The sequence below is a fragment of the Eschrichtius robustus genome, chromosome X, assembly GCF_028021215.1.
Source record: "Eschrichtius robustus isolate mEscRob2 chromosome X, mEscRob2.pri, whole genome shotgun sequence".
NCBI lineage: Eukaryota > Metazoa > Chordata > Mammalia > Artiodactyla > Eschrichtiidae > Eschrichtius > Eschrichtius robustus.
Window position 1 is genome coordinate 90327401 of NC_090845.1, and position 26348 is coordinate 90353748.

The 26348-nt window shown below is 36.6% G+C and overlaps 1 protein-coding gene across 3 annotated transcripts in view; it reads right to left on the reverse strand.

Moving 5' to 3' along the window:
• Positions 1-560: 560 nt before the first annotated feature.
• Positions 561-26348, reverse strand: part of ZMAT1 (zinc finger matrin-type 1) — a 32094-nt gene continuing 6306 nt past the window's right edge. The window contains exons 2-7 of one of the 3 annotated variants that reach the window (XM_068533084.1): positions 18321-18427; positions 14293-14394; positions 14041-14215; positions 12160-12441; positions 3474-3573; positions 561-2224 (exon numbers count right to left, since the gene is read on the reverse strand). In XM_068533084.1, coding sequence (XP_068389185.1) covers positions 907-2224; positions 3474-3573; positions 12160-12441; positions 14041-14215; positions 14293-14394; positions 18321-18427 — 2084 coding nt within the window. In that variant the 3' untranslated portion in view covers positions 561-906. Of the gene's footprint in view, positions 2225-3473; positions 3574-12159; positions 12445-14040; positions 14216-14292; positions 14395-18320; positions 18428-26348 lie in introns of those variants that run through there. The other 2 variants (XM_068533083.1, XM_068533085.1) reach the window with 2 other exon arrangements.

Below are 26348 nucleotides of genomic sequence, written 5' to 3' on the forward strand. Positions count from 1 at the left end.
TTTCCAGAATATAGACTGATTTTTTATCAGTACTTTTTTAGAGCTCTTTAAAACCATATATCATCTAAGTTTACTATAGACTGTTTCATTTTCCACTTTCAGAACTAGAAAATACAAAAATACACTGCAAATTAGATTTAACAAACAAATAAAAAATTAGTCTAAATTGCTTCACACGTTTTCCTTGGAGAAAACCAAGAAACATAAACAAACACACAATAACAACAATAAAATACCACCAACACTAACAGAAACCCAAACAAGGGATGGATTCTGTAATGCCTGGTAATTCTCTCATTTAAAATAAATTATCTCCCACAGGTAAGTAATTCACTATCACAGCAATTTGAAGAACAGGAGCAGAGACAACCTCATTAAGGGAAATTACTTTATACACAGGAAACATGTAATTTTTCTTTCACTTTAATAAATGAGGAAAAATAACTTGAGGAAAAGGCATATTAAATACTCTTACTTAACTTGGCTTTTGTTAGCGGTTAAAGTAACTGTCCACTTAGGAAAATTCAATAACATGAATTTAACAAAACCAAACTCTTCAACTTATTTCTTCAATTCAACCTTAAGGGAACAAAACTGAAAAGTTCAAAATCCAAGAGAAGACTCATCCTAAAGCACTGACACTTTTGTCTTTTCTTCAACAGGCTTCCTTTTCTCTTATGTTCTTATTGTGTTCTTAGGTTCTTCTTAGGTTCTTCTTTCTCAGAGACTAGGTTTAGGCTTGTCTTTTCTTTCAATTCAATTTCAATTTTTACACACAAAAAACTAAGTTTTCCTGAACTGACACTGACTGTATTCACCTCTCCTTTTCTTCACTGGATGTTCCTGTCTTTGTCTAAATTCCCCTATTCTTAACCGATTTCTCGTTGGGTAAACAAAGCTAAAAGTTCAAAATCCAAGAATAGACTCATCCCAAAGCATTTCCTCTTCCGTCTTTTCTTCAACAGATTTCTTTTTCTCTTTCTTGTGCTTATGTTCTTCCTTCTTAGAGGGAACACCATGGCTTTTTTTCTTTTTTCGATGCTTAAGCTTTCCTGAACTGACTTTATCTCCCTCTCTTTTCCTTTCCTGGATGCTCTTGTCCTTGTCTAGATCTGTATCCCCATAACTCTTTTTCCTTTTATGCTTCGACTGCTCCTTCTCTGGCTTTTCTTCACCTTCCTCCAGGTGCCTTCTTCTCTTCTGATGTTTCCGCGTATGACCTGCTTCATGGTCACTGGTCTTGTTTTCTGAGGAGAGGTGCTTGTAAACTTCAGATTCTACACTGTATGGGCCAGAATTGTTTTCCTGCTGACTAAGGCTCAGGGGTACTGGTTTTTCTGGGAAATAGTCTCTGGTGGGTTGACAGTAGGTCATAGATTCTAATCTCTGTTTGCTGTCATGAGCTGGTAAGCAATGAGGTAACTGGTTTTCCACTGCCTGTGAAATATTGGATGATCTTGGGTAATTCTGGAAAGTCTCAAATGGGAGTCTCTGCTCAAACATTCTATGTCTGGGTCTGGAATCAACCATTTCTCTGTATTTATGGGTTTCCACAGAGCTATCTCTTCCCTTTCTGAAACAAGTCTTTGGCTCTAGTCCTCTGGCTTTCTGCACTTTGATATAATCCTCAAGTTCATCTTGGAAAGAGTCGTATGACCTCTTTGAATGAGCTGGTAACCAGTGATGTAATTGGCTTTCCACTGGTGAAGTACTGTATGGTCGTTGGGAGGTCTGAGAAGTCTCAAATGAAAATCTTCGCTCACACATTCTTGGTCTGGGTCCAGAACCAACTTCTCTGTACCCATGGGTTTCCACAGAGCTCTCGCTTATCTTTCTGAAACAAGTCTTTGGATCTAGTCCTCTGGCTTTCTGCACTTTGATATAATCTTCCAGTTCATCTTGGAAAGAGTCATATGTGTTCTTTGAGTGAGCTGGTAAGCAATGAGGTAACTGGTTTTCCATTGTTTGTGAAATATTGCATGATCCTGGGTATGTCCAGGAAGTCTCACATGGGAGTCTTTGTTCAAACATTCTATGTCTGGATCTGGAATCAACCGCTTCTCTGTACCTGCAGGTTTCCAAAGAAGTCTCTTCCATCTTTCTGAAACAAGTCTTTGGTTCTGGTCCTCTGGCTTTCTGTACTTTGATGTAATCTGTACTTTCATCTTGGTAAGAGTCTGGTGGCTTCTTTGGATTCTTCACTAGATTGGTAACAATGGATTCTCTGCAAACAAGACAGTAGAAAGTTCTTGTTACTAGATTATTTTATTTGGAATGTTTGCTTTGCTTTCAAAAATATTAGTTGAAAAAACAAATACAACAGAGGCCCAAACAAAATTTTAAAACCTACCTCAATATAAAAGCTATAAATTGTGACTTTTTGTATGTCAAAGAGAAGCAGCAGGGATAGTCAGATATCTCCTAAGCACCTCACAATGTTTTACACATAAAAAAATTTTCAGGCCTGGGATGAAGGGAAAGATGGGTACAAAGAAGCAGACATATTTGACACTGCTGTAGTACTTAAAAATATAAGGCATGTTGGGATGTGTGGGAAAGGACCAATAATATTTAATGCCCTAAAGATGGTCTGATCTGAATGTCACATTGCTTTAAAAATTTTTGATTATTAGTTCCCTGTACAGATCTATAAATGTGACAGCTATTTATTCTGGAACCCTGAGATTTTAAAAAAGAGTCTAAATGAAGGTTAATTTGGTGAGTGAGACAACTTAGTTACTTAGTATTCAGACTCAATAATATAAATACTTTCCACTAAAATAATGTAACTGAAATAGTATGCTTTGATTTTAAAAGCAACAAAAAAAATATACAATAGTTAAGTGCCCCACTGCCCCAATACCTGACTTATCTGATCCCCAATTGTCCACTCAATCCTTTCCTCCTTAAAATAACAAAACAGATTGGAATAAATGTGTATTGAGCTCCTACTATGTGCCAGGTCAGGCACCTTGCACATATTTTTATATTTCATTATAACCACTTTATGTCAGAGCTGTCCAAAGTTACATACTTGGCAGAAAGATAGATCTGGTATTCCAATTCAGTTCTGTCTAACAACAAGACCTTCTTTCTTAACCACTATACCTCATTGGAAGGATGATGACTGGATCACTGAATCTCTGGAACTAGCCAACCTTCCAGGGATTACAGGGATTATTTGAATTTATATGGTTAGCCTGAGAATGATCCTTTAGCATCTTTCTAAAGAAGGACAATGCTGTCTGGTCAGGAGGGGTGCCAGTTAGCCAGCTCTGTCAGTTACTATCATGGCTAGAGAACTCCCTGGGGGATGGAACTAGCATACAATATGTTACAAATATCACCAACCATACCCAGGATCAACTCTTAGGGAAATAAATGCCTAGAAAGTTTGTAAAGTACATGCAAAGGTACTTGACAGAAGCCCTAGTCTTTGGTATCATAGGAGCATTTTGGCAAGAAATACTTACTTAATTTGATGTTCACTTCCTTGCATATGGGACCGGAACATTTCTAAAGATATAAAGGTGATATTACAAATATGACAAATGTAGGTCTTCATACTAAATGCTGAAAAAACAGAGAGTTCAAGTTAAGAAGGTCAATAGGAATACACTTCAAGTCACATAGCTGGACAGGAATTTACTAGAGATCATCTACTTGAACTTTCCCAATTTAAAGCTAAGGCCCAGAGAGGTCAAATGACTTGGTCAAAGTCACACAGCGTTAGTAAGAGAGAGAGCCTCTCAGAGCCCATGTCTGTTAATTTAAAGTCCAAAATTTTTCACACTACACCACACTGCCTCTCTAGCCTTGGCCTCTTTCCTAAGAAACTGCTATCTGCCTGTTTATTGTTGCTACATGAAAGTACAACAGACACTTCAAATTTAGCATGCCCAATCAATCTTTGCCTCTTAATCCCTCAACCAACCTCTTTTTTGTTTGCCCCTAATTCTCTTTCTACCCAACTAAAACTTGAAACATCCCAAAATATTAAAAACAAATAAAAGCAAATTCTTACTCTCTTACCTGAAATCACTGTAGTGCATTAGTTTACCAAAAGTTACCACAGGCAGATTTTAGAAAGGAGAGAGGTTCAGTGAGCCCCACTCTCAGGATAAATGCTGAAAGCAAAATTCTAAAACAAAACTGCTAGTTACCACTTCATAAGAGTCAAGAACTATAGAACAGATATACTAGCTACCTCTCTATTCTGATTCATAGGTAGAACAGGAAGCAGGTAACAGATTAAGTCTTATTTTCTTAATCTTATTATCCTTCCACTTTCTCTTTGGTCTGAAGAAGCAAATTAATAAATTTCATAAGCTAAATATAAAAACAATCCCACCCTAAGGAAGAGACAATAAACTGATGGCTGCAGAGATTTTTAGGGTCAGGCAAGACCATCTTCTTTTAAATCAAACAGCAACTTAATCATTTAAGGCCACTAAATTAATTATTACTAAGTGTATTGGCCTTGTCTAAGCAAAGATTATTCATAGAAACAGGAGATTATTGTCAAGGAGAAAGAAAGATTTTGACTTTGAAGAACATGAGGACTATGTTCACTATTGACATATACTCTATGGTGGGCCCAGGAGAGCTCAGCCAGTTATGTCAAAGTCTAAATAAATAATTCTTCAAAACTATCCTCTTTTCCTGTGCTCTGATTTTGTGCTTGCCAAGTCACTTCTGATTATAATTTGGTTTCCCATATTACTGATACAAAAAAGAGGATACCCTAGATGATAGATATTTTTTTTAAAAACCTGGGAACTGGAAATATATATTTCTCCTCCTACCATAAATCAATACCAGAATGACAGTGTATTAAACTACAATGTTTCTCAGCCTTCTCTGGTAAGAATCACCTGGAGTGTGAGTGTAAAATATAGATCCCCAGACCCCTTCCTCTGGAGAATATGATTCACTGGGACAGGGATGTGTATTTTAACAATACCTCAGCTAATTATTGTCAGAGAATGTGTGTAAAAAACCACTAAGGGAATACCTTTCCAGTTCCTTGGTTATTTATCTGCATCTTCCAATTTTGTTTTTGGCTTGAGGATCCCTGATTTGAGGCTGATCACCTCTGAAGACTCTGGACTTCCTGCAAAGCTGAGGACTAAATCCAGGACTCTGCATGCTCATAACAACCCTTTTCAGGAAATTATTACTAACCCTACTTAACAGGTTGGAAAATTAAGGCTCAGGTTCACTTGGCCAATACCATGTATTTTGAGGGCACCCAAGTTATGCAAGATAAGCAGGAATCCTGGTTTCCTCTAGACTAGTGGTTCTTAATGTTAGTTACACATTGGAAGCTTGTGGAGAACTCTAAAAATATTCATGTTACAGCTCCACATAAGACTAATTTAATCAGAATCTCTAGGGGTAGAACCAGGCTTTCTTACTTTTTGAAAGCACTCTAGATGATTTTTCTGTGCAGCCACTGTTGAGCACCACTGCCTAGATTATCGAGTCAATGATCTTCATTATGATTATAAACTCAGATTATATTCAGAGGTTTTACATATTTGTTTAGTGCTTATAGAGTATATTGTATATAATGTTCTCCTCAGTTCCTCCTTGGTTTCTTCACAAATTAGACCAGAAGATTATAATATAGGCAATATAGTAGTTTAGAGGAGCTGCAGGTCACATATGAAAGATCCAGAGGCAGTTCTGGAACTATGGTCTGCTTTCTATTACCTTAGCCCTTGTCTTTTTCACACACTGATATTCTTTATCTTTTTCTAGGATATAGACATCTCAGAAAATAATATATAAAAATGGTGTAAACCCTTTCTGTGAAGACATGAAGTCTATTTATTGGCCCCAAGATCAAAATTCCTGGTCTGATCCTACTGAAACCTGCCTCTACTATGTTCCTTACACTGTCCATTCTCCTATCTGAGTCTGCTCCTTGGGCCTGTCAAGTTTTGCTCCCCTCAGCCCTGCTAGGATTCCCTGTTTCTGACTTCACCCAGAAACTCAAGCTTCTTTGCAACCTGTAACTTTCAGAATCATCCATAACCTAACACTTGTGGAGCCCACTTTTCTCCTAATCACAGCCCTATCTCATAACTCCCTGGACCAAGGTCTTTGTTTTCAAAGGATAGATTGAGGAACTGCATATCTTTATAGTCTAACATTTTGGTTCTCAATCTTGGCTCTATATCATAATCTCTTGGGGAGTTAAAAAAGAGAAAACAAAACACTAATGTGTGGGTCCCAGGGATTCTAATTTAATTGATTTTAGGGATGGCCTGGGCATTGGGATTTCTAAAAGCTGCCTGCATGATTCTAGTATGTAGTCAAGAATGAGAACCATTGATCTAATATCTTAAATGGGGAAAATCAACTGAGAGCTACATGCAAGCAAAAATGCAACTTAATGTGGCATTTAGCTTATGAAGAAAAATAGAAAATGTCCAGTTTACATGTTTTTAAATTACGGCAGGAAAACAAAATATTTCAAGAAAACTAACGTTTGTTGAGGGCCTATTCTGTGATGGGTACTGTATACACTGCTTCATTTCATCCTCTTTCAATCCTGTGAAGTAGCCTTATTTTCATTTTATACCTGAGGAATCTGAGGTGCAACTGGGCAACTGACTTCAAACATTTCTCCAAATCTATGTTTATCCCACTACACAACACTGCCTTTCAATAAACAATTATCAAATATTGAGAAAAACCATATACTCATTCCCATATAAAGCACTGAGAAGGATATTGCAGAATAAAATACAATCCCTTGTCTCAAGGGGGCCAATTCAGTTAAGGGACTATAATTAATGCAACTGTCAATGAACAGTAATACCTATGAGAAATCAGAGGAAGGGGAGAATACCAAGAGCTAGAGAAATGAGGGAAGTTGTGATGGACTTTGGAGGAAAAGAAGGATTTGAATTGTAAGGAAAGCAGTTAGGGCATTCCAGGGGATGAAAACAATATCAGGTATGGAAGAGACAGAAATGAGCATGATGTGCTGAATTCAAATAATCTGTTCAGCCAACACTAAACACCTCTGTGGCACCAAGCATCATGCTAGATGCTAGAGGTACAAGATGAATAAAATGGGCAGGTTGCTCACAAATCCAAGTGAGAAACAGACACATGAACAGAGGATTTCAATCTCATTTGGTAAAAGGTAAGACAAGTATGCTTAAGAGGTATGGGAATTCAAGGAAGCAGAGGCACTTAGTACAATATGGGGGTCTGAAGAGGGCTACTGGAAGAGATGATGCCTTAGTTAAACTTGGAAAAATGAAAAATAGTTAACGGTTAAAAGAGTTGAGAAGAGTACTGTAGGCAGAGGAAATAGCATGATAAAAACCCAGAAGTGTTTACAGGAACTAGTTAAAATTTGGAATTGTTGCAGAATAAAATATAAGGGGACGAGATGGGAGAGGCAAAAGTATATCACATCAAAGAGACTTTTATATTATGCTAAGGAGCCTAGATTTTTATTCTGTGGGCTGGGAAACCTTGAAGTGGTTTAAGTAGTAAGTAACATGGTTAGCTGTGTGTTTTAGAGAACTCTCTCCTCTAACTGCAATATGGAGGGTAATTTTAAGAGGAGCAAGCCTGGAAGTAAGGAGACCACAGTTACATAAGGCAAGAGATGAGGAGGGCATGGGCTAGAAAGGTCACAGTAGGGGTAGAGAGAAGCAGGGATATTGGTGAAATACTTACCATTAAAACAGACAAAATTTAATGACTGAGTGAATGTGGGAGATAAGGGAGAAGGAGGAATCTAGAGAAGTCTAAAATACCTCTCAGCATAGTTTGGTGACTGAGTGGGTGGTGATCCTAACTGAAATTGGAACTTCATAAGGAAGTACTATTTTAGGAGGTGGGAGAATAAGCATTGGTGAGTTTGAATTTGGACACACAGAGTCTGATATATCTGTGAGATTTTCATGTAAAGGTGTCCAATAGGCAGTTAGATATGGGAATTTGAAAGGCAGAAGATAGATTAATTTTGGAGAAGTCAGGGGATGGGGGTTAGTTAGGACAATCAGAGTGGGTGAGATGTCCTGAGGATAATGTATGGGTGGGCATAGGAACACCAACATAATGATAAAAACCCTGGAGAGCGCCACTCTTTAAACTAGATGGTAGAGGAGGAGGGGGTCCATGAAAAATCAAGAAGTAAAGGACAGAGTTGTAAGGATGAACAGGAGAGAGTGATGTCAAAGGAGGAATGTTTAGTGAATGGAGTAAGGATGGCCATTGGATTTAGAAATTTAGAAGTCACAATAACCCTGTGAGGGACAGTTTCAGTGGAACGGTATAGTGGTGGTGTGGAGGGCTGGGGGAATGTGTGTCAACAAATAGTAATGAGTTGAGGAGTGAATATCAGTAAAGACAGTTAAGAGTATATTTGAAAACCAAAAACAACAACACAACAAAAAAAAACTTGGCAAAGAAGAGAAGGGGAAAGTGTAGTAGTTAAAGGGAAATTCAAGGTTAAGAGATTATTTGGTTAAGGCAAGATACTTGGTATCCACATTTGATGGCCACATTTTTCTTGATGAAATAAGGAATAAGCTTGCCTGAATGTTGTGAGGAGGGGGAGTGTTGAACAGTAGAAGAGAGTCCTGGAGAGTGGTGTAGGCTTAAAAATCACTGCTGAAAGGAAAGTGAAGGCAAAGGAAAGTATTAAGTAGGACTAAAAGGCCACAGAGATTGGATACTAAGACTCTGTAGAGGTACCCAATCTCTAGCCTTATATAATTCTCCATAGCATCACTCAGTGTTCTGAATGTAAAAGTAGAACGAGTGGACTGTGGAATTGATTCTGGGTTGAAATCTTGCTACCAGGTAGTGACAGAATAACAATGAGGTATAAGTAAAGCCTTCCAGAAGGTGGTTACAGCATTAAAGTGTGAGATGATGGTAGTGAAAATGCAATGGAAGGATAAAGGAAGGAGAAATAGTTCTAAGAAGACCTGATAAGACTGTGGACGGATAGGAGACAGGGAAATTTAGTCAAAGATGCCCTCAAAGATTCAAGTGTGGGTGACTAATAAATAGTGGTACTACTGGCAAAGAAAGAAAACTTGGTAAATTTAAGGTGGTTTTAGGGAAGATTATTAATTCAATTTTAGATATGTTGAGTTACAGGTGAAGGTGAGACATCTAAGTGCAATAATGGGGCTAGAAATTAGTAAAATAAACAAAACAAATACAGTAAATTAAAAATACATACATACTTTATTTCCATATCGTTATGGTAGCCATTCCTGTGCTAATAAGATCTGGACTGAATGAGGGACATGAAGAGAGCAGTAAGAATGATGAAGAAAAAGAGAAAGAGATTAGATATAGTAGAAACATATATAAACAATAGCAGATAGAAATGAAGGCAGAGACAGAAAGAAGGGAGAAAATGGGTGAAGAGTGAATATAGTTAAAGTGGCACAGGTTAAGTTGTTTTTGTCTTACCGCTTGCTCACTTATAATATGGGCTTCTGCTGTAGCTGTTCTTTGCAATTCTCATTAGCTACTTTAAATTCTCCAGCTATTTTTTAATCCTCAAATGTTTACTGTTATCAAAATGAAATAGTCAAGGCAGGGTTGAAAATCTGTTCTTTGAGCTTCACCTTCAGAGGCTAGTGTAAAATGACTTCAATGACTGGATTAAATTATGCTGATGATCAGCACCCGCCTCCCCAGCCAGATGAAAATTTCACCAAAATCCTTCTCTCAATCTAATAACCTTGAAACTTCAGAGTGCTAAAATGACCCTCCTTTCAGAAGTGACCAAAGTGCACACATTTCTCATGGCTGACACACTTCTCAGTTCCAATTTACCTAATGCCACAAACTAGAAGCCACTTATTTCAGATTACCCTCAGCATAGCGATGGGAAAAATACCCTAACAAGTGGAAGTTTGTCATTTCTCCAAACATCTACGACTTTCAGAAGCCCTACCACTTCTATTTCTACACTTGCCTAAATCAACGTTCTTTAAAATCCTAGATAAAAATACAGATCTCTATGTAACTTTTGGGGATATGTTGAATCACATAAAGCAGAAAACTTAATAGTACAAACACAGGGTTAGCACTCAATAAATAAAGGTTAATAGTTCATTGATTCATATATTAAACTAATCTCTATTGAGGTAGGCCTACTCTGTGCCAGTTTCTATCTCTAGTACTGGAAATATAGATGAGTTAGATGAAGTCCCTTCCCTCAAAGACCTTACATTCTAGTGGGAGATAAAGACACAGGGAGAGATAATTAGATATGCAGGTTAAGGAAGCACAGAAGATAAGCCTTGAAGGAAGTGAAAAGGCTTGAAAGCAGTGAAATGAGTAGGAGTTGGTCAAGAGAAGAGGGACATGAAGATGTTCTAGGCAAAATGGCAGCATGAAGGGCACAGAGACAAGAAATGGGGTAATGGTTTCTGGAAACCATAAGCAGTTTTTAGATTCTGACCCACATAGATCATAGCAGGAAGTAGCAGGGAATAAGCCTGGAGAAGAAGATAGGGACAAGATGGTGGAGAGCTATGAAGCTTAGATTTTTATCCTTAGAAAATAGAGAAATAAGGACTTTTAAGCAGGGGAATGACATGAAAAGATGTACACTTTAGATGAAACACTCTAGTGGTTAAATTGAGGGTGGATCTGGGGAGACAAAACTGATGGCAAGGAGAGTAGTTAGAGGTTGTGGCAATATTCTAGAACAATGCTTCTCAAAATTTATTGTGAGTACAAATCACCTAGGGATCTTGTTAAAATGCAGATTCTGATTCAGTAGGTCTGCAGTGAGGCCTGAGATTCTTTTTTCTAACAAGCTCCCAAGTGATGTTTATAATGCTGGCCACAAACCACACTCTGAGTAGCAAAACTCTAGAAAAGATGTTGAGGGCCTGAACTAGTGTGGGAAATGCATGGCTGGAGAAAAGGTAACAGTAAGATTCAGGAGGTAAAACAGTCATGGCTTGGTGCCTCATTAGATATAGGAAGTGAAGTAGATGGTGCTGTGGGATTTACAATTAACTACAGGTTTCTACTTTGAATGACTGAGTGGATTTGAAATGGCTGTGAGGTATACAGGTGAAAAGGTAGCTGCTCTTTGAATATATGAATCTAAAGCTTTGCAGAAAGGTCATAAGCATACAGATGAGAGATGAAATCAGAGGAACGGATTAGATCATGTTATAGATTAAGGTCAAGAATGGAACCATGGGAACGCCTACATTTAGACAATGAATTTAAAAAAGAGCCCCCAAAGAAAACCGAAAAGAAATAGAAACACGGGAAAAGAACAATAGCATAAGGAGTTACTAATGACAAAGAATAGAGCTTCAAGGAGGGAATAATGAACATTTTCACATTAAGCAGAAAGGTCTAGTAAGGAAAGAATTGAAAAATAATGGTTGAGTAGAGGAAAAGAAGTGGGTGGAGAAGAGAATATGAAAAGGGAATAAAATATACTAGTAGTGAGAAGGTGCCTGTGGGGGAAAAATGAAAAAACACATGGTTAGAAGAGCAAGTGGATCACTCCAGTCAGGATCAGAATCTTTACTGTGCCTGAATTCTTGCCACTCTTTCTCAGCTCCTTTGTTCATCCTCTCTCCTTCCCACTGCTATCAATCTAAATCATATACTTCCTCTATAAAGATTTTCTGAACCATGATGTTTGGCTCCTCTGGTTACCAAAACTATGTACACAAAAATCCATGTCTGCAGCCTCTTGCAATGAAGTATTATTAACCCAAGTAGTTATACACTTGCCCCTTCAGGGAAAATAGTATATCTTCATTTGTATTCCCAAGAATGACTAGCCTAGCACCTAAGAGACACTTAAGTCATACTTAGTGACCGAATGATATAACTACGTGATACTAATTTAAAATACTTCCTTATGTACCTATGATATAACATGAAACCGTGGTAATACCTGTATTTTATTAGTAAGAGTCATCTAAACCTTTCTGGGTCTCATTTTCTAGAAAACCAACAGACAGACCTACATGGACTCAAAAGTCCTTACTTATCGAAAATTCTATGATCCCATGAGTATTATCAACCTCGTATTAAGTAAAAGCAAAATAGTAGATACATAAGCCAGTATGTTTTATAAAATATAAACATCCTAAGAAAGAGATTTGGGATATTTTTACTGTTTACCGTTTGCATCTGATTTTGCTGGAAGAGGTTTCTCTCTTATCTTGGCTACAAACTTCTTCCTAGCTTCATTTCTTTTGTGTTTTTTCCCAACATAATGTTGTTGGGCCATTAATGGACTATTAAAGGAAGCAGGACAGAGCTTGCAATACTTGTTTGGATTATTCAAATCCAAAGCACTGCTGGAAGAGAAAGGCATAGTCTCGTCTTTAATCCCGCCTGGAGGAGGCTTGACAACAAGGGGCTTCAGAAAAGTTGACTCTGCAGAAGTAGTAATAGGCACACCTGCTGAAATAGTCATAACGAAAAGTGATCAACATGTGTCCAGCTATTAGAGTTGCATTCATTATAAAGTATTAGGGAAAGTTAGAGTTCTTTAAAAACCTGCTATCTCTGGACTTTTTCCATATAGGGCTGTTGGATAAAGGTACTCAGGCTAAAAAGAATTTCCTTCTGTGAGAATAGAAATTTGAATACAAGTCTGTCACCAAGTTTCTCCAACAAAGATACAGGAAAGAATATTCAGCATTAGGCATTTATTTCAAATGAATTTTATTCATTTGAAAAGTCAATGAAGGCATAAGAGATGTCTTAGGATGGTTCTTGAAATTAGTGAGGGTAAAAGAGATGGTACCAACTTCTAAGTTGGTGTCTTTCTTGAGTAGCACAGTAAATCACCTATTCAGTCCAGATTTGTGGTGTCTATATCAAAATAAAATTTATGCAGTTGTTTAAGGCTATAAAATTATACGTTTCCACAATTACAGTTATTTCAGAGCTCTTTCATTTAGTCTCCTCTCTGAGCCCAAATTTATGAATTTTGGGGACTAAAGATAAGGCTTTACAAGATGCTTTCTGTTGTAGGGCACACTGATTCTGTCCCTCTTGACTGACAGGCAGAAAAACAAATATACAAAAGTTAGAGAGACTAGAATAAATTTAAAAATAATTCTGGTTTCATTTATTAAGAAAACTATATGTTTTAATGCTGATGAGGCCTATGCTATGAGTTGGAAATTAATGTTGGTAAAATTTCCATGCTAGGCATGCTTTATTCCTAAAGTGTTGAAGCTAGTGAGAATGTGGTAAATTATTTATTCCAGAGACTTGATCATCTTATTTTTTGTTCTAGCACACAACACTTTCAAAATACAGGCTGGGTTTTCCAGGGTGTACTCTGCCACTTCAGGCCAGAAGTGAGATCTGTGGGTCAGTTCTCTCATGAGCTGGCGGCCCAACATCACTGGAAGGAGGAAACAGCAACGTTTTACAGTTCTCTGTATCTTTGGCATCTAACATAAAATAAGTACTCAATAACTGCTGATTGATAATGCTAGTGGTACTTTTTCTTTATATTCATAGGAAGAAAGGAATGAGCAATCGGGTAGAAGAAGATTCCGTACTTTTTTTTTTTTTTTGGCTATAGTTATAGTCAGAAAATGCTGCAATATAACTATATTATGGTGAAGACATTGGTCTGAACACACACTATGAGATAATGTTTTGGAAAGCACTAAAGCAAAAAAAAGAATGAGATAGATGCCAAGGGGAAGAAGTAAGAGGGAGCTAAGACTATAATTTGATTAGAAACTGGAGAGCTCAGGTTGCTTATTGTTCTTTCTTTATAGCAACATAGCAAATAACTTGCTTTTATTTGGATTTAATAAACTGAAAAGGAGAGGTCGCAACATTTCTTAAAATTCAGCTAGCAATTATGATCTCTATATTAAATTACAAGGACACAGAAAGAGATTAACCGGGCAGAAGAAGAGCCAAGTTACTGTGGCAGAGTAAAAGTCTCTCCAATAAAAAATGGATGGCAGAGATGGGAAAAAAATATAGAGAGACCCTGTATTGAAGCTAAAGAGGTGAATGTCATCTTACCCATCTCTGGCTGGAATCCTGATGGAGATACCTGATCATGCTCCTCCATTAATTGCTTCAGTTTTTTAGCATGGACGTTCCCCACATAGTGAGACTGAGCAACAACTGGGGAGCTAAAAATGATGTTGCAGAGACCACAAAATTTGTTTCTGTCCACTACTTCACTCCTATGCATCTGAAATAAGAACAATCTTGTTAGAAAGATTCAATAACTCAAAGTTTCGAATTACAACATCAACAAAGGCCACTCACCTGAAAATTCCTAACATCCATCTTCATTTTCTTACCAGGCACTTCATTTTGTTCCCCGTGCATTTGAAAATAAAACCTAACATTTTGAGCATGTTTTTCACTCTGAAAAAAAGATATAATATGACTTTGTTTATTCAAAAACAGAGGTACCCCAAATTTACACCTCTTCAAATTTGAGGACAGTACCCGTGAATTGAAATATATTTAATGTGTACCAAGTTTACGAAAAGGCTTCACATGTTTTCAAATCTCTAAATCTTAGTTAAAATGAAAATAATGCTGTAATTTAGAGTCCAGTAACTTCTAGGTTTTTGTTTTTGACAGAGACTCCCAGTATTTTTTTGCCTAATATCAAACTTCTTCTTCTTCCTTAGTTACACACCTTAGGCAATATACCCAGCTAAAAGACTGCATGTTCCAGCCTCCCTTTCAGCAAGATGTAACCCTGTGACTCTATTCTGGCCAATAAGATGTAATCTGAAATGCTGGGTAGAACTTCTGGGAAGCCTCCTAACAGGATGGAGGATGAACCCTTCTTCTAACCTTCTTCCCTCCTGCTTCTGGAATTAAGATTTAAAGGTCATCTGGGACTATGGGGGATCTTGAGGACAGAGGCTAGTTCATGAGAGTAGAAAGACAGAAAATGCCTAGATCTCTGATAATGTTATGGAGCTGTCACATCAGCCCTGTACTGCTTACCTCTCAAATTCTTTTATGTGAGGAAATTAACCCTTCTACGTTAGGCACATTAGAAAAATCTCTGAACAAATGTATAACAAAATACATAATAACGAAAATGTTGGTGTAAATAGAAGGGAAACTAACATTCCTGAACATATACTATGAGGCAACTACTTACTCTCTCTCTACAGCATTTTAAATTGTGAAATATATACATATAGAAAAACACAGGAAATAATATAGCTGAAGTACATACCCACTGCCCAGTTTTAACAGATATTATTAACATTTTTCTATATTTCTTTCAGATCTCCTTTTCCAAAGAGGTAAAATTTTACACATACAGTCCTATCTCCTCATGCCAACAATCCCTCCCCTCCTCAGTCTCTCCCGATAGGTAACCACTATCTTAAAGTTGGTCTATATCATTTCCTCTATGCTTCTCTTCTTTTACTAGATATGCATGTACCCATAAACAGTATTATGTACTACTGTCGTTTTTTTAAATTTTATGAAATTGGAATCAGTTTATTCATATCCTTTTCAACTTTTTATAACTCAATATTATGTAAGATTTGCCCATATTGATACACATAGCTCTAGTTCATTCATATTACATGCTGCATAATATTCCACTCCATGTGCTACCCATCAAGTCCCCTACTGAAGGCAGTTATGTTTCTGTTTATTTTGCTACCACAAGCATTTCTGCACTGAACATATGTAAACATATCGCCTAATATAATGTCCAAGAGTTTCTTTAAAGTAGACATCTAAATATGGACTATTTGGCTTATAAGGTATGAGGGTTTTCAGCTTTAATAGGTATTATAAAATTTTTCTCCAAAGACGCTGAAGCAAGCAACTATACTCCAATAAAAATTAATTAAAAAAAGATGTTGAAGCAGTTTACAACTCCAAGTGTAGCACATATGAGTGATTTGTCTTCCTATATTCTCCTGAATTGTTAAGTGCTATTAGATTTCAATTTTTGCGAGCATGATGGTTTTGATAAGATAGTTCATTATCACTTTAACTTGCATTTCCCATATGATCACTTCTGAAGTTAAGTATCTCTTCTATAGCCTGTTTATAATACTTTCCCATTTTTCTATTAGGTTGTTTCTTGTTCTAATTGATATTAGTTCTTTATATATTCTAGATACTAATCCTTTGTTAGTTATATTGGTTATAAATAGCACTCAATCTGTGGCTTGTCTTTTAACTTTATAATGAGTTTTTTTGTCATATAAATTTTCCCTACCAGGTATCATGGCATATTTTAAAGCTATACTAATAAGGTGAAATTATTATAGAGACAGGCAAACAGAGCAATACAATAAAACATAATAACATTATAAGTATATATATGTATATACGAAAATTAACTTATGATAGAGATGCCATTACAAATCAGTGAGGCAAAGATGGACTGTTTAAATAAATATTGCTGGGATACCTGGCTATCTGTATGGAAAATAATGTTACCACCCTCCATATGTGAAAATCAATACCAGATGGATCAAACATTTTAACCTAAAAAATAAAACTTTTAAAAGTATTAGAAGAAAATAGACAGAAATATCTATATGACAAAAGAACAAAGAATGGTTTCTTAAACATGTAAGTATAAATACAAAAGGAAATATCAATAAATGCAACCTCATTAAAATTCAAAACTTCTGCAGTACTGCCCTATTTTACATGTACAATAAATACTATGCTGAGATAGTCTGACACTATTAACCAAGCTGTATACTAAAGAGAAAAAAAATCACCTTTTCAAGTAGGATATTTGCACAGAAGTGCTTTCAAATATATGGAAAGTCATGTATAGTTTTGATTTGATTATTTAACAACCTTAAGTACCAAACTTACAGATGGCACTGAAATTTAAATTTAAAAATATGCTACAACATTACATAACATAATGCTTTATAGCCATTAAATTTTATAGAAAAGTAAAAAGATGTAATGATAGGTCAAAGTGTTCAGAATATGTTCTTATATGAAAAAGCAAGTGCAAAACAACATACAATTCTCTTTTGTAAAAATATGTCTGTGTGTTTAGAAAGCATACTGGAATCATATAAGCTAAATAGAAGTTAATTAAATGATGCTTACTTACAAGCAACAGAATTATGATTGATTCATATTTCTTATATTTTTGTATATTTTCTACACTGAATAGTACTTCATAAGCCCATAAAAGTGATTTTTCAGATTTAAATTCAAATGGTTCCAACCACAGTTATCACAGAGCACCTTGATTATGTGTCTCTCTTTATTAACTCTAAATCTTTGAGCTTCGAGGTCCCAGGATATGCTAGGCACAATTACATATTTGATTTCACTTAATTCTCACAAGTATAGTAAGAGAGATTTTATGCCCCTATTTTGCAGGCTCAAGAAACATGCTCAGAGAGGTAAAGTGACTTGCCCAGGGTTTCACAACAATGGTGGAGTTAAGACTTGAACCTACGTCCTCTCAATCCACAGCCAACACAATTTCACTATCTGTAATTACAGTAATTGAATCCCAATCAACATAAGGACTGAAATATGGTTGCCAATAAGATTAGCAATGGGCAAAACAAGATGAGGTGTTTAAAAAAGTAGAACTGGCATTATATTTCTTTTAAGTAAATGTATCTAGTACTTTTGTTAACATGGATACCAGATTTGAAAAAAAATCCAATAGTTCATAATATGATGTAGAAATGGGAGACAACACTAAAAGAAAGGAAAGAACACTGGATATGAAATTAGAAGAACTCATTTTTAAGCTTAGTCATGTCAAGATTAGCTATGCAGAATCACTATCCCTCTGGGTTTCAGTTTTCTAATCAATAAACTAAAGAAGTAAGAACATTAAACATTCCTCTTTTAACTCTAGAATTCTATGGTACTGTGTTTAAAAACATGTAGCTAAATCAAGTGCAAGACTAGTTCATTTTGTTTTTATCCTTCATTTACTGTAAAGGAAAACTCTGGAGTTCAATAATATCCCTTGATTCACATTAACTGTTTCCTACTCAAGCTTTATAAAACTTCCCTTATATTTACTACAGGGACACGAAGGATATAGTGGCTTGATAGACACAAATGGAGGCAGAATGATGTGAAGAAAAGAAAACATGCTGTGGAGTCAAAAAGGCTAAGTTTAAACCCGAATTCTCCAAACTTAAGCTAGTAAGTTACTGTCCCTCTCTGAGCCAGGCTCCTCATCCATCAAAGGGAAATAATACACAGGATTCTCATAAGAATCAAAAACAGATAATATATGAAGTTTATCTGCCATATTTAAAAACCTATTTTAGATTCTATTCCCATTATTTTTAACCTACCTCATAATGTGAAATCCTTTGTGATTCAAACTGCAGCACCACTCCACATATATTACAAAAATTATCTGTAAAAAGTTCAGTCTTTTCTTGTTCTTTCCAAGTCATATCTATGAATAAAATAAAGGGTAATGAGACTATATATCACATAAATGAATATTTAGAAGTATCATTTTCATTCTTCAACTACATATTGTTTCATATACCACCTCAAACCTGAGTGCTTGTGAGGCTACAATAAAAGCTTTTTGCTTATTGAGTATGCAATTTAATATGAGCATAATAAATATGCCTCTAATGTAGGATATAGCAAGAGGTATTTATTTAACATGATAAGCCTAGGCAATACCATTCCAAACGAAAAGTTATGGGGGTACCAGTAACTTCATGAGCTTCGTAGACTGATTTGGGGCACCAATAATGAGCAGCAGGATTAAAACACCAAGCCTTGGAATTTGTGTTTTACAGTAGACAATCCTTAAAAAGGCATTGTTATAAGACTGTCACTTATCTGGAGCTATGGCTCCAACGTTATCTAAAAATCACACGGAACCACAAAAAAACTTTGCCCATAGTAGGCAAACATTTTCCATTGTTGTACGAACATTAGCACACTCATCTGGCCAAACAAGTCTCACAGAAGCCGCCAAAGCTATAAAGTAATGTTCATATAATAACATCTAGAAGTATTATTTCTAAATGTTTCTCACTGTAATAAATAACACATGCCAAAACTTTCTGAATTTACACTTGAGGTCCACACTTCTATCTAAACTTCTTAACAGCTGCAATGTATTCCGCCAAAATTTATTAGTGTATCTATAAGGTATAAATCACAAAACATCAAAATTTTGCTTGCTATTTGGCTATTTAAATGAATAAGCTGATACCAAACATACTTTCACAGAGAAAGGCCAATGATATATTAAATGGATAAAAAGTTGTAGAACAATAAATACAATACATCCATTTCCAACACTAACAAAAATTAAATATACATCACATATAAAAAATATGGAAAGATATAAATTAAATTTAAAAGTGATTAACTTTGGGAAGCGGGGCTAGAAAAGCAAGAAAGGGAGAAAATTTAACATTTTATTTTCTGTACAACTGTTTTCTTTCAATTTTTGCAAGAAGTATGTAGGACTTTCTATTTAAAAACCTTTAGAGGTATTTATTTTAAAAGTTATGTTGGATATCTGCAACTAAGCTTTGTTTTCAGTACCACTGTATGGACTAAAAATGCTTACTTAAATTGCATGCTCAAGATAATAATAACTGTAACTAGGAACATGTCAAAAACAAGTTGATGAACACTTAAAAATTTATCCCTATAATATATAGTATCTTCTCTGAATTATTTTTAGGTTGTTTTAAAATATATGATTTCTCTAACTTTGACTCTTAAAGTCAGCAAGGTAGAGAGTTTAAAGTGTATTTCAGGACTTCCCTTGTTTCAGAATTAACTACTATATGCAATCTGAGCATAGTGATAAGATATTGAACTTCCTATTAAAATCTTTAATAATAAGTAAATATTATCATTTGGTGGCAATATAACTTGTTACAGAGGGAAAGTTTCCATTAAGAAGACAAAAGGAAACTACTAATTTAGAGGTTCAACAATTCCTAAAATTTAATACTCATTTCTTTCCTAGATCAACCTTTAATTCCAGATTTCCCCACTTCTAATAGTCAAAGTTTGACACTGACACTCAAGTTGGGAAATATGAAGGCTAAGTATTTTAACCTAGCCTTTCATTACTGGTGACCCAGATAAATTTCCATGAAGTCCATGAAGTTACTGGTACCCCTACAACATTTCCTTTAGAATGGTATTGCCTAGACTTATTGCCTTTGACTCATTTTCTCAAACAAGATCTTGGTCTGTTTTTCTTTATTAAATGGCATAATATTCCAGACTCAAAACCTCAGCCATTCTCCTCCCCAGCAAATCACTGTTTCATGTCAATTCTAGCTTATAACGTTATTTGATATCCATCTCTTCCTTTTAATTCCCCATAACACTACCCAAGTTCAGGCCCTCAATGTCTTGCACATCATTTAGCTTTATTGGTATTTACTGAGGTTAGTTTCAAAGTACCATGGTACACATTTTGGAAAGAGATAAGAAAAAAGAACGAGCACTTATTGAAGGCCCTCTATGTGTAAACAAGATAACAGCTTACCCCTTTAGTTCTTTAAACAAGTCTGCAAGGTAAGTGATATTTCCCACATTCTGAAGGTTAGGAAACTAGGATTCACTGAAATCGAAATAACTTGTCACGTGTTATTTGGTGGAGTGGAACTTTGTTTTATCTTGACAATTTTCCATTATAAATACATAACTGTTCCACATGTTGGAAATGACACAGCAAGTGAATAACTCCTAATCTCAAGGAATTTCCAATTTAGTAAGGAAGATGTGTATAGAAAGAACCATTGGGACTTCACTGGTGGTCCAGTGGCGAGGACTCCACACTCCCAATGCAGGGGCCTGGGATCAATCCCTGGTGGGGGAACTGGATCCCACATTCCGCAACTAAGAGTTCACATGTCACAGCTGAAAGATCCTGCAGGCCGTAACTAAAGATTCTGCGTGCAGCAACAAAGATCCCGCATGCCACAACTAAAGATCCCCGTGCCACAACTAAGACCTGGTGCAGCTTATTTGTTTATTTATTTATGTATTTATTTATTATTTTTTATTATTTATTTATTTATTTAAAGAACTATGCTTCCAAGATCAAAATGTCATAAGTGATATAAGACATAAGGTACAGTGGGTTCCTGCTGAGGAGTTTGGGAAAAGCTTTCTAGAGGAGAACAGGTTTTGAACTAAGCTTTAAAAGATGTATAAAATTCAGATAAAAAGAGTGGATTAAAGGGACCTGGGGGCACACAAGAATATGAAGGACAATAATTGAAAGCTTGGAATGAGGCCAAATCATAATTGGCTTCATTAGGGCATTTGGACTTAATTATGCATTCAACAAGGGAAAAGAAGTGATTAAAATGGGATATGAGAGGAGCTTCAAGATGGCGGAAGAGTAAGATGTGGAGATCACCTTCCTCCCCACAAACACATCAGAAATTCATCTACATGTGGAACAACTCCTACAGAACACCTACTGAACGCTGGCAGAACACCTCAGACCTCCCAAAAGGCAAGAAACTGCCCACGTACCTGGGTAGGGCAAGAGAAAAAAGAAAAAACAGAGATTAGAATAGGGACGGGACCTGCACCACTGGGAGGGAGCTGTGAAGGAGGAAATGTTTCCACACACTAGGAAGGCCCTTCGTGGGCGGAGACTGCGGGTGGCAGAGGGGGGGAGCTTCGGAGCCGCGGAGGAGAGCACAGCAACAGGGGTGCAGAGACGGGTATGAGACGCTAAGGCTGCTACTGCAGCCACCAAGAAGCCTGTGTGCAAGCACAGGTCACTATCCACACCTCCCCTACCAGGAGCCTGTGCAGCCCGCCACTACCAGGGTCCTGAGATCCAGGGACAACTTCCCCAGGAGAATGCACGGCGCGCCTCAGGCTGGTGCAACGTCATGCTGGTCTCTGCCGCTGCAGGCTCGCCCCGCATCTGTACCCCTCCCTCCCCCCGGCCTGAGTGAGCCAGAGCCCCGAATCAGCTGCTCCTTTAACCCTGCCCTGTCTGAGCAAAGAACAGATGCCCTCAGGCGACCTACATGCAGAGGCGGGTCCAAATCTAAAGCTGAACCCCGGGAGCTGTGCGAACAAAGAAAAGAAAGGGAAATTTCTTCCAGCAGCCTCAGGAGCAGCGGATTAAATCTCCACAATCAACTTGATGTACCCTGCATCTGTGGAATACCTGAATAGACAATGAATCATCCCAAATTGAGGAGGTGGACTTTGGGAACAATGATATGTATATTTTTCTCCCTTTTTCTCTATTTGTGAGCATGTATGTGTATGCTTCTGTGTGTGATTTTATCTGTAGAGCTTTCCTTTTACCATTTGTCCTAGGGTTCTGTCTGTCCGTTTTTTTTTTAATTACTTAAAAAAATTTTTTCTTAATAATTTTTTTAATTTAATTTATTTTATTTTTTATTTATTTTATTTTATTTTTTTTACTTTATTTTATTTTATCTTCTTCTTTCTTTCTTTCTTTTCTCCCTTTTATTCTGAGCCGTGTGGAGGACAGGCTCTTGGTGCTCCAGCCAGGCATCAGGGCCGTGCCTCTGAGGTGGGAGAGCCAACTTCAGGACACTGGTCCAAAAGAGACCTCCCAGCTCCACGTAATATCAAATGGCAAAAATCTCCCAGAGATCTCCATCTCAACACCAAGACCCAGCTTCACTCAACGACCAGCAAGCTACAGTGTTGGACACCCTATGCCAAACAACTAGCAAGACAGGAACACAGCTCCATCCATTAGCAGAGAGGCTGCCTAAAATCATAATACGGCCACAGACACCACAAAACACACCACCAGACATGGACCTGCCCACCAGAAATACAAGATCCAGCCTCATACACCAGAACACAGGCACTAGTCGCCTCCACCAGGAAGCCTACACAACCCACTGAATCAACCTTAGCCACTGGGGACAGACACCAAAAACAATGGAAACTACGACCTGCAGCCTGCAAAAAGGAGACCCCAAACACAGTAAGTTAAGCAAAATGAGAAGACAGAGAAACACACAGCAGATGAAGGAGCAAGGCAAAAACCCACCAGGCCTAACAAATGAAGAGGAAATAGGCAGTCTACCTGAAAAAGAATTCAGAATAATGATAGCAAAGGTGATCCAAAATCTTGGAAATAGAATGGAGAATATACAAGAAACGTTTAACAAGGACCTAGAAGAACTAAAGAGGAAACAAACAGTGATGAACAACAAAAAAATGAAATTAAAAATTCTCTAGAAGGGATCAATAGCAGAATAACTGAGGCAGAAGAACGGATAAGTGACCTGGAAGATAAAATAGTGGAAACAACTACTGCAGAGCAGAATAAAGAAAAAAAAATGAAAAGAATTGAGTACAGTCTCAGAGACCTCTGGGACAACATTAAACGCACCAACATTCAAATTATAGGGGTCCCAGAACAAGAAGAGAAAAAGAAAGGGACTGAGAAAATATCTGAAGAGATTATAGTTGAAAACTTCCCTATTATGGGAAAGGAAATAGTTAATCAAGTCCAGGAAGCACAGAGAGTCACATACAGGATAAATCCAAGGAGAAACACACCAAGACACATATTAATCAAACTATCAAAGATTAAATACAAAGAACAAATATAAAAAGCAGCAAGGGAAAAACAACAAATAACACATAAGGGAATCCCCATAAGGTTAACAGCTGATCTTTCAGCAGAAACTCTGCAAGCCAGAAGGGAGTGGCCGGACTTATTTAAAGTGATGAAGGAGAAAAACCTACAACCAAGATTACTCTACCCAGAAAGGATCTCATTCAGAATGATGGAGAAATTAAAACCGTTACAGACAAGCAAAAGCTAAGAGAATTCAGCACCACCAAACCAGCTTTACAACAAATGCTAAAGGAACTTCTCTAGGCAGGAAACACAACAGAAGGAAAAAACCTACAATAACAAACCCAAAACAATTAAGAAGATGGTAATAGGAACATACATATCAATAATTACCTTAAATGTAAACAGATTAAATGTTCCAACCAAAAGACATAGATTGGCTAAATGGATACAAAAACAAGACCCGTATATATGCTGTCTACAAGAGACCCACTTCAGACCTAGGGACACATACAGACTGAAAGTGAGGGGATGGAAAAGGATATTCCATGCAAATGGAAATCAAAAGAAAGCTGGAGTAACAATTCTCATATTACACAAAATAGACTTTAAAACAAAAACTATTACAAGAGACAAAGAAGGACACTACATAATGATCAAGGGATCAATCTAAGAAGAAGATATAACAATTGTAAATATTTATGCACCCAACACAGGAGCACCTCAGTACATGAGGCAAATACTAACAGCCATAAAAGGGGAAATCGACAGTAACACAATCATAGTAGGGGACTTTAACAACCCACTTTCACCAATGGACAGATCATCCAACATGAAAATAAATAAGGAAACACAAGTTTAAATGATACATTAAACAAGATGGACTTAATTGATATTTATAGGACATTCCATCCCAAAACAACAGAATACACATTCTTCTCAAGTGCTCATGGAACATTCTCCAGGGTAGAACATACCTTGGTTCACAAATCAAGCCTTGGTAAAGATAAGAAAATTGAAATTGTATCAAGTATCTTTTCCGACCACAACGCTATGAGACTAGATATCAATTACAGGAAAAAATCTGTAAGAAATACTAACACACGGAGGCTAAATAACGCACTACTTAATAACCAAGAGATCACTGAAGATATCAAAGAGGAAATAAAAAAAAAACCTAGAAACAAATGACACTGAAAACACGACGACCCAAAACCTATGGCATGCAGTAAAAGCATTTCTAAGAGGGAAGTTTATAGCAATACAATCCTACCTTAAGAAACAAGAAACAACTCAAAAAAAACCCTAACCTTACACCTAAAGCAATTAGAGGAAGTAAAACAAAAGAAACCCAAAGTTAGCAGAAGGAAAGAAATCATAAAGATCAGATCAGAAACAAATGAAAAAGAAATGAAGGAAACGATAGCAAAGATCAATAAAACTAAAAGCTGGTTCTTTGAGAAGATAAACAAAATTGATAAACCATTAGCCAGACTTATCAGGAAAAAAAGGGAGAAGACTCAAATCAATAGAATTAGAAATGAAAAAGGAGAAGTAACAACTGACACTGCAGAAGTACAAAGGATCATGAGAGATTACTACAAGCAACTCTATGCCAATAAAATGGACAACCGGGAAGAAATGAAAAAATTCTTAGAAATGCACAACCTTCCAAGACTGAACCAGGAAGAACCAGAAAATATGAACAGACCAATCACAAGCACTGAAATTGAAACTCTGATTTAAAATCATCCAACAAACAAAAGCCCAGGACCAGATGGCTTCACAGGCGAATTCTATCAAACATTTAGAGAAGAGCTAACACCTATCCTTCTCAAACTCTTCCAAAATATAGCAGAGGGAGGAACACTCCCAAACTCATTCTATGAGGCCACCATCACTGTGGTACCAAAACCAGACAAAGATGTCACAAAGAAAGAAAACTACAGGCCAATATCACTGATGAACATAGATGCAAAAATCCTCAACAAAATACTAGCAAACAGAATCCAACAGCACATTAAAAGGATCATACACCATGATCAAGTGGGGTTTATCCCAGGAATGCAAGGATTCTTCAATATACGCAAATCAATCAACGTGATACACCATATTAACAAATTGAAGGAGAAAAACCATATGGTCATCTCAATTGATGCAGAGAAAGCGTTCGACAAAATTCAACACCCATTTATGATAAAAACCCTCCAGAAAGTAGGCACAGAGGAAACATTCCTCAAAATAATAAAGGCCATATATGGCAAACCCACAGCCAACATCGTCCTCAATGGTAAAAAACTGAAAACATTTCCACCAAGATCAGGAAGAAGACAAGGTTGCCCACTCTCACCACTATTATTCAACATAGTTTTGGAAGTTTTAGCCACAGCGATCAGAGAAGAAAAAGAAATAAAATGAACCAAAATTGGAAAAGAAGAAGTAAAGCTGTCACTGTTTGCAGATGACATGATACTATACGTAGAGAATCCTAAAGATGCTACCAGAAAACTACTAGAGCTAATCAATGAATTTGGTAAAGTAGCAGGATACAAAATTAATGCACAGAAATCTCTTGCATTCCTATACACTAATGATGAAAAATCTGAAAGTGAAATTAAGAAAACACTCCCATTTACCACTGCAACAAAAAGAATAAAATATCTAGGAATAAACCTACCTAAAGAGACAAAAGACCTGTATGCAGAAAATTATAAGACACTGATGAAAGAAATTAAAGTTGATATAAATAGATGGAGAGATATACCATGTTCTTGGATTCGAAAAA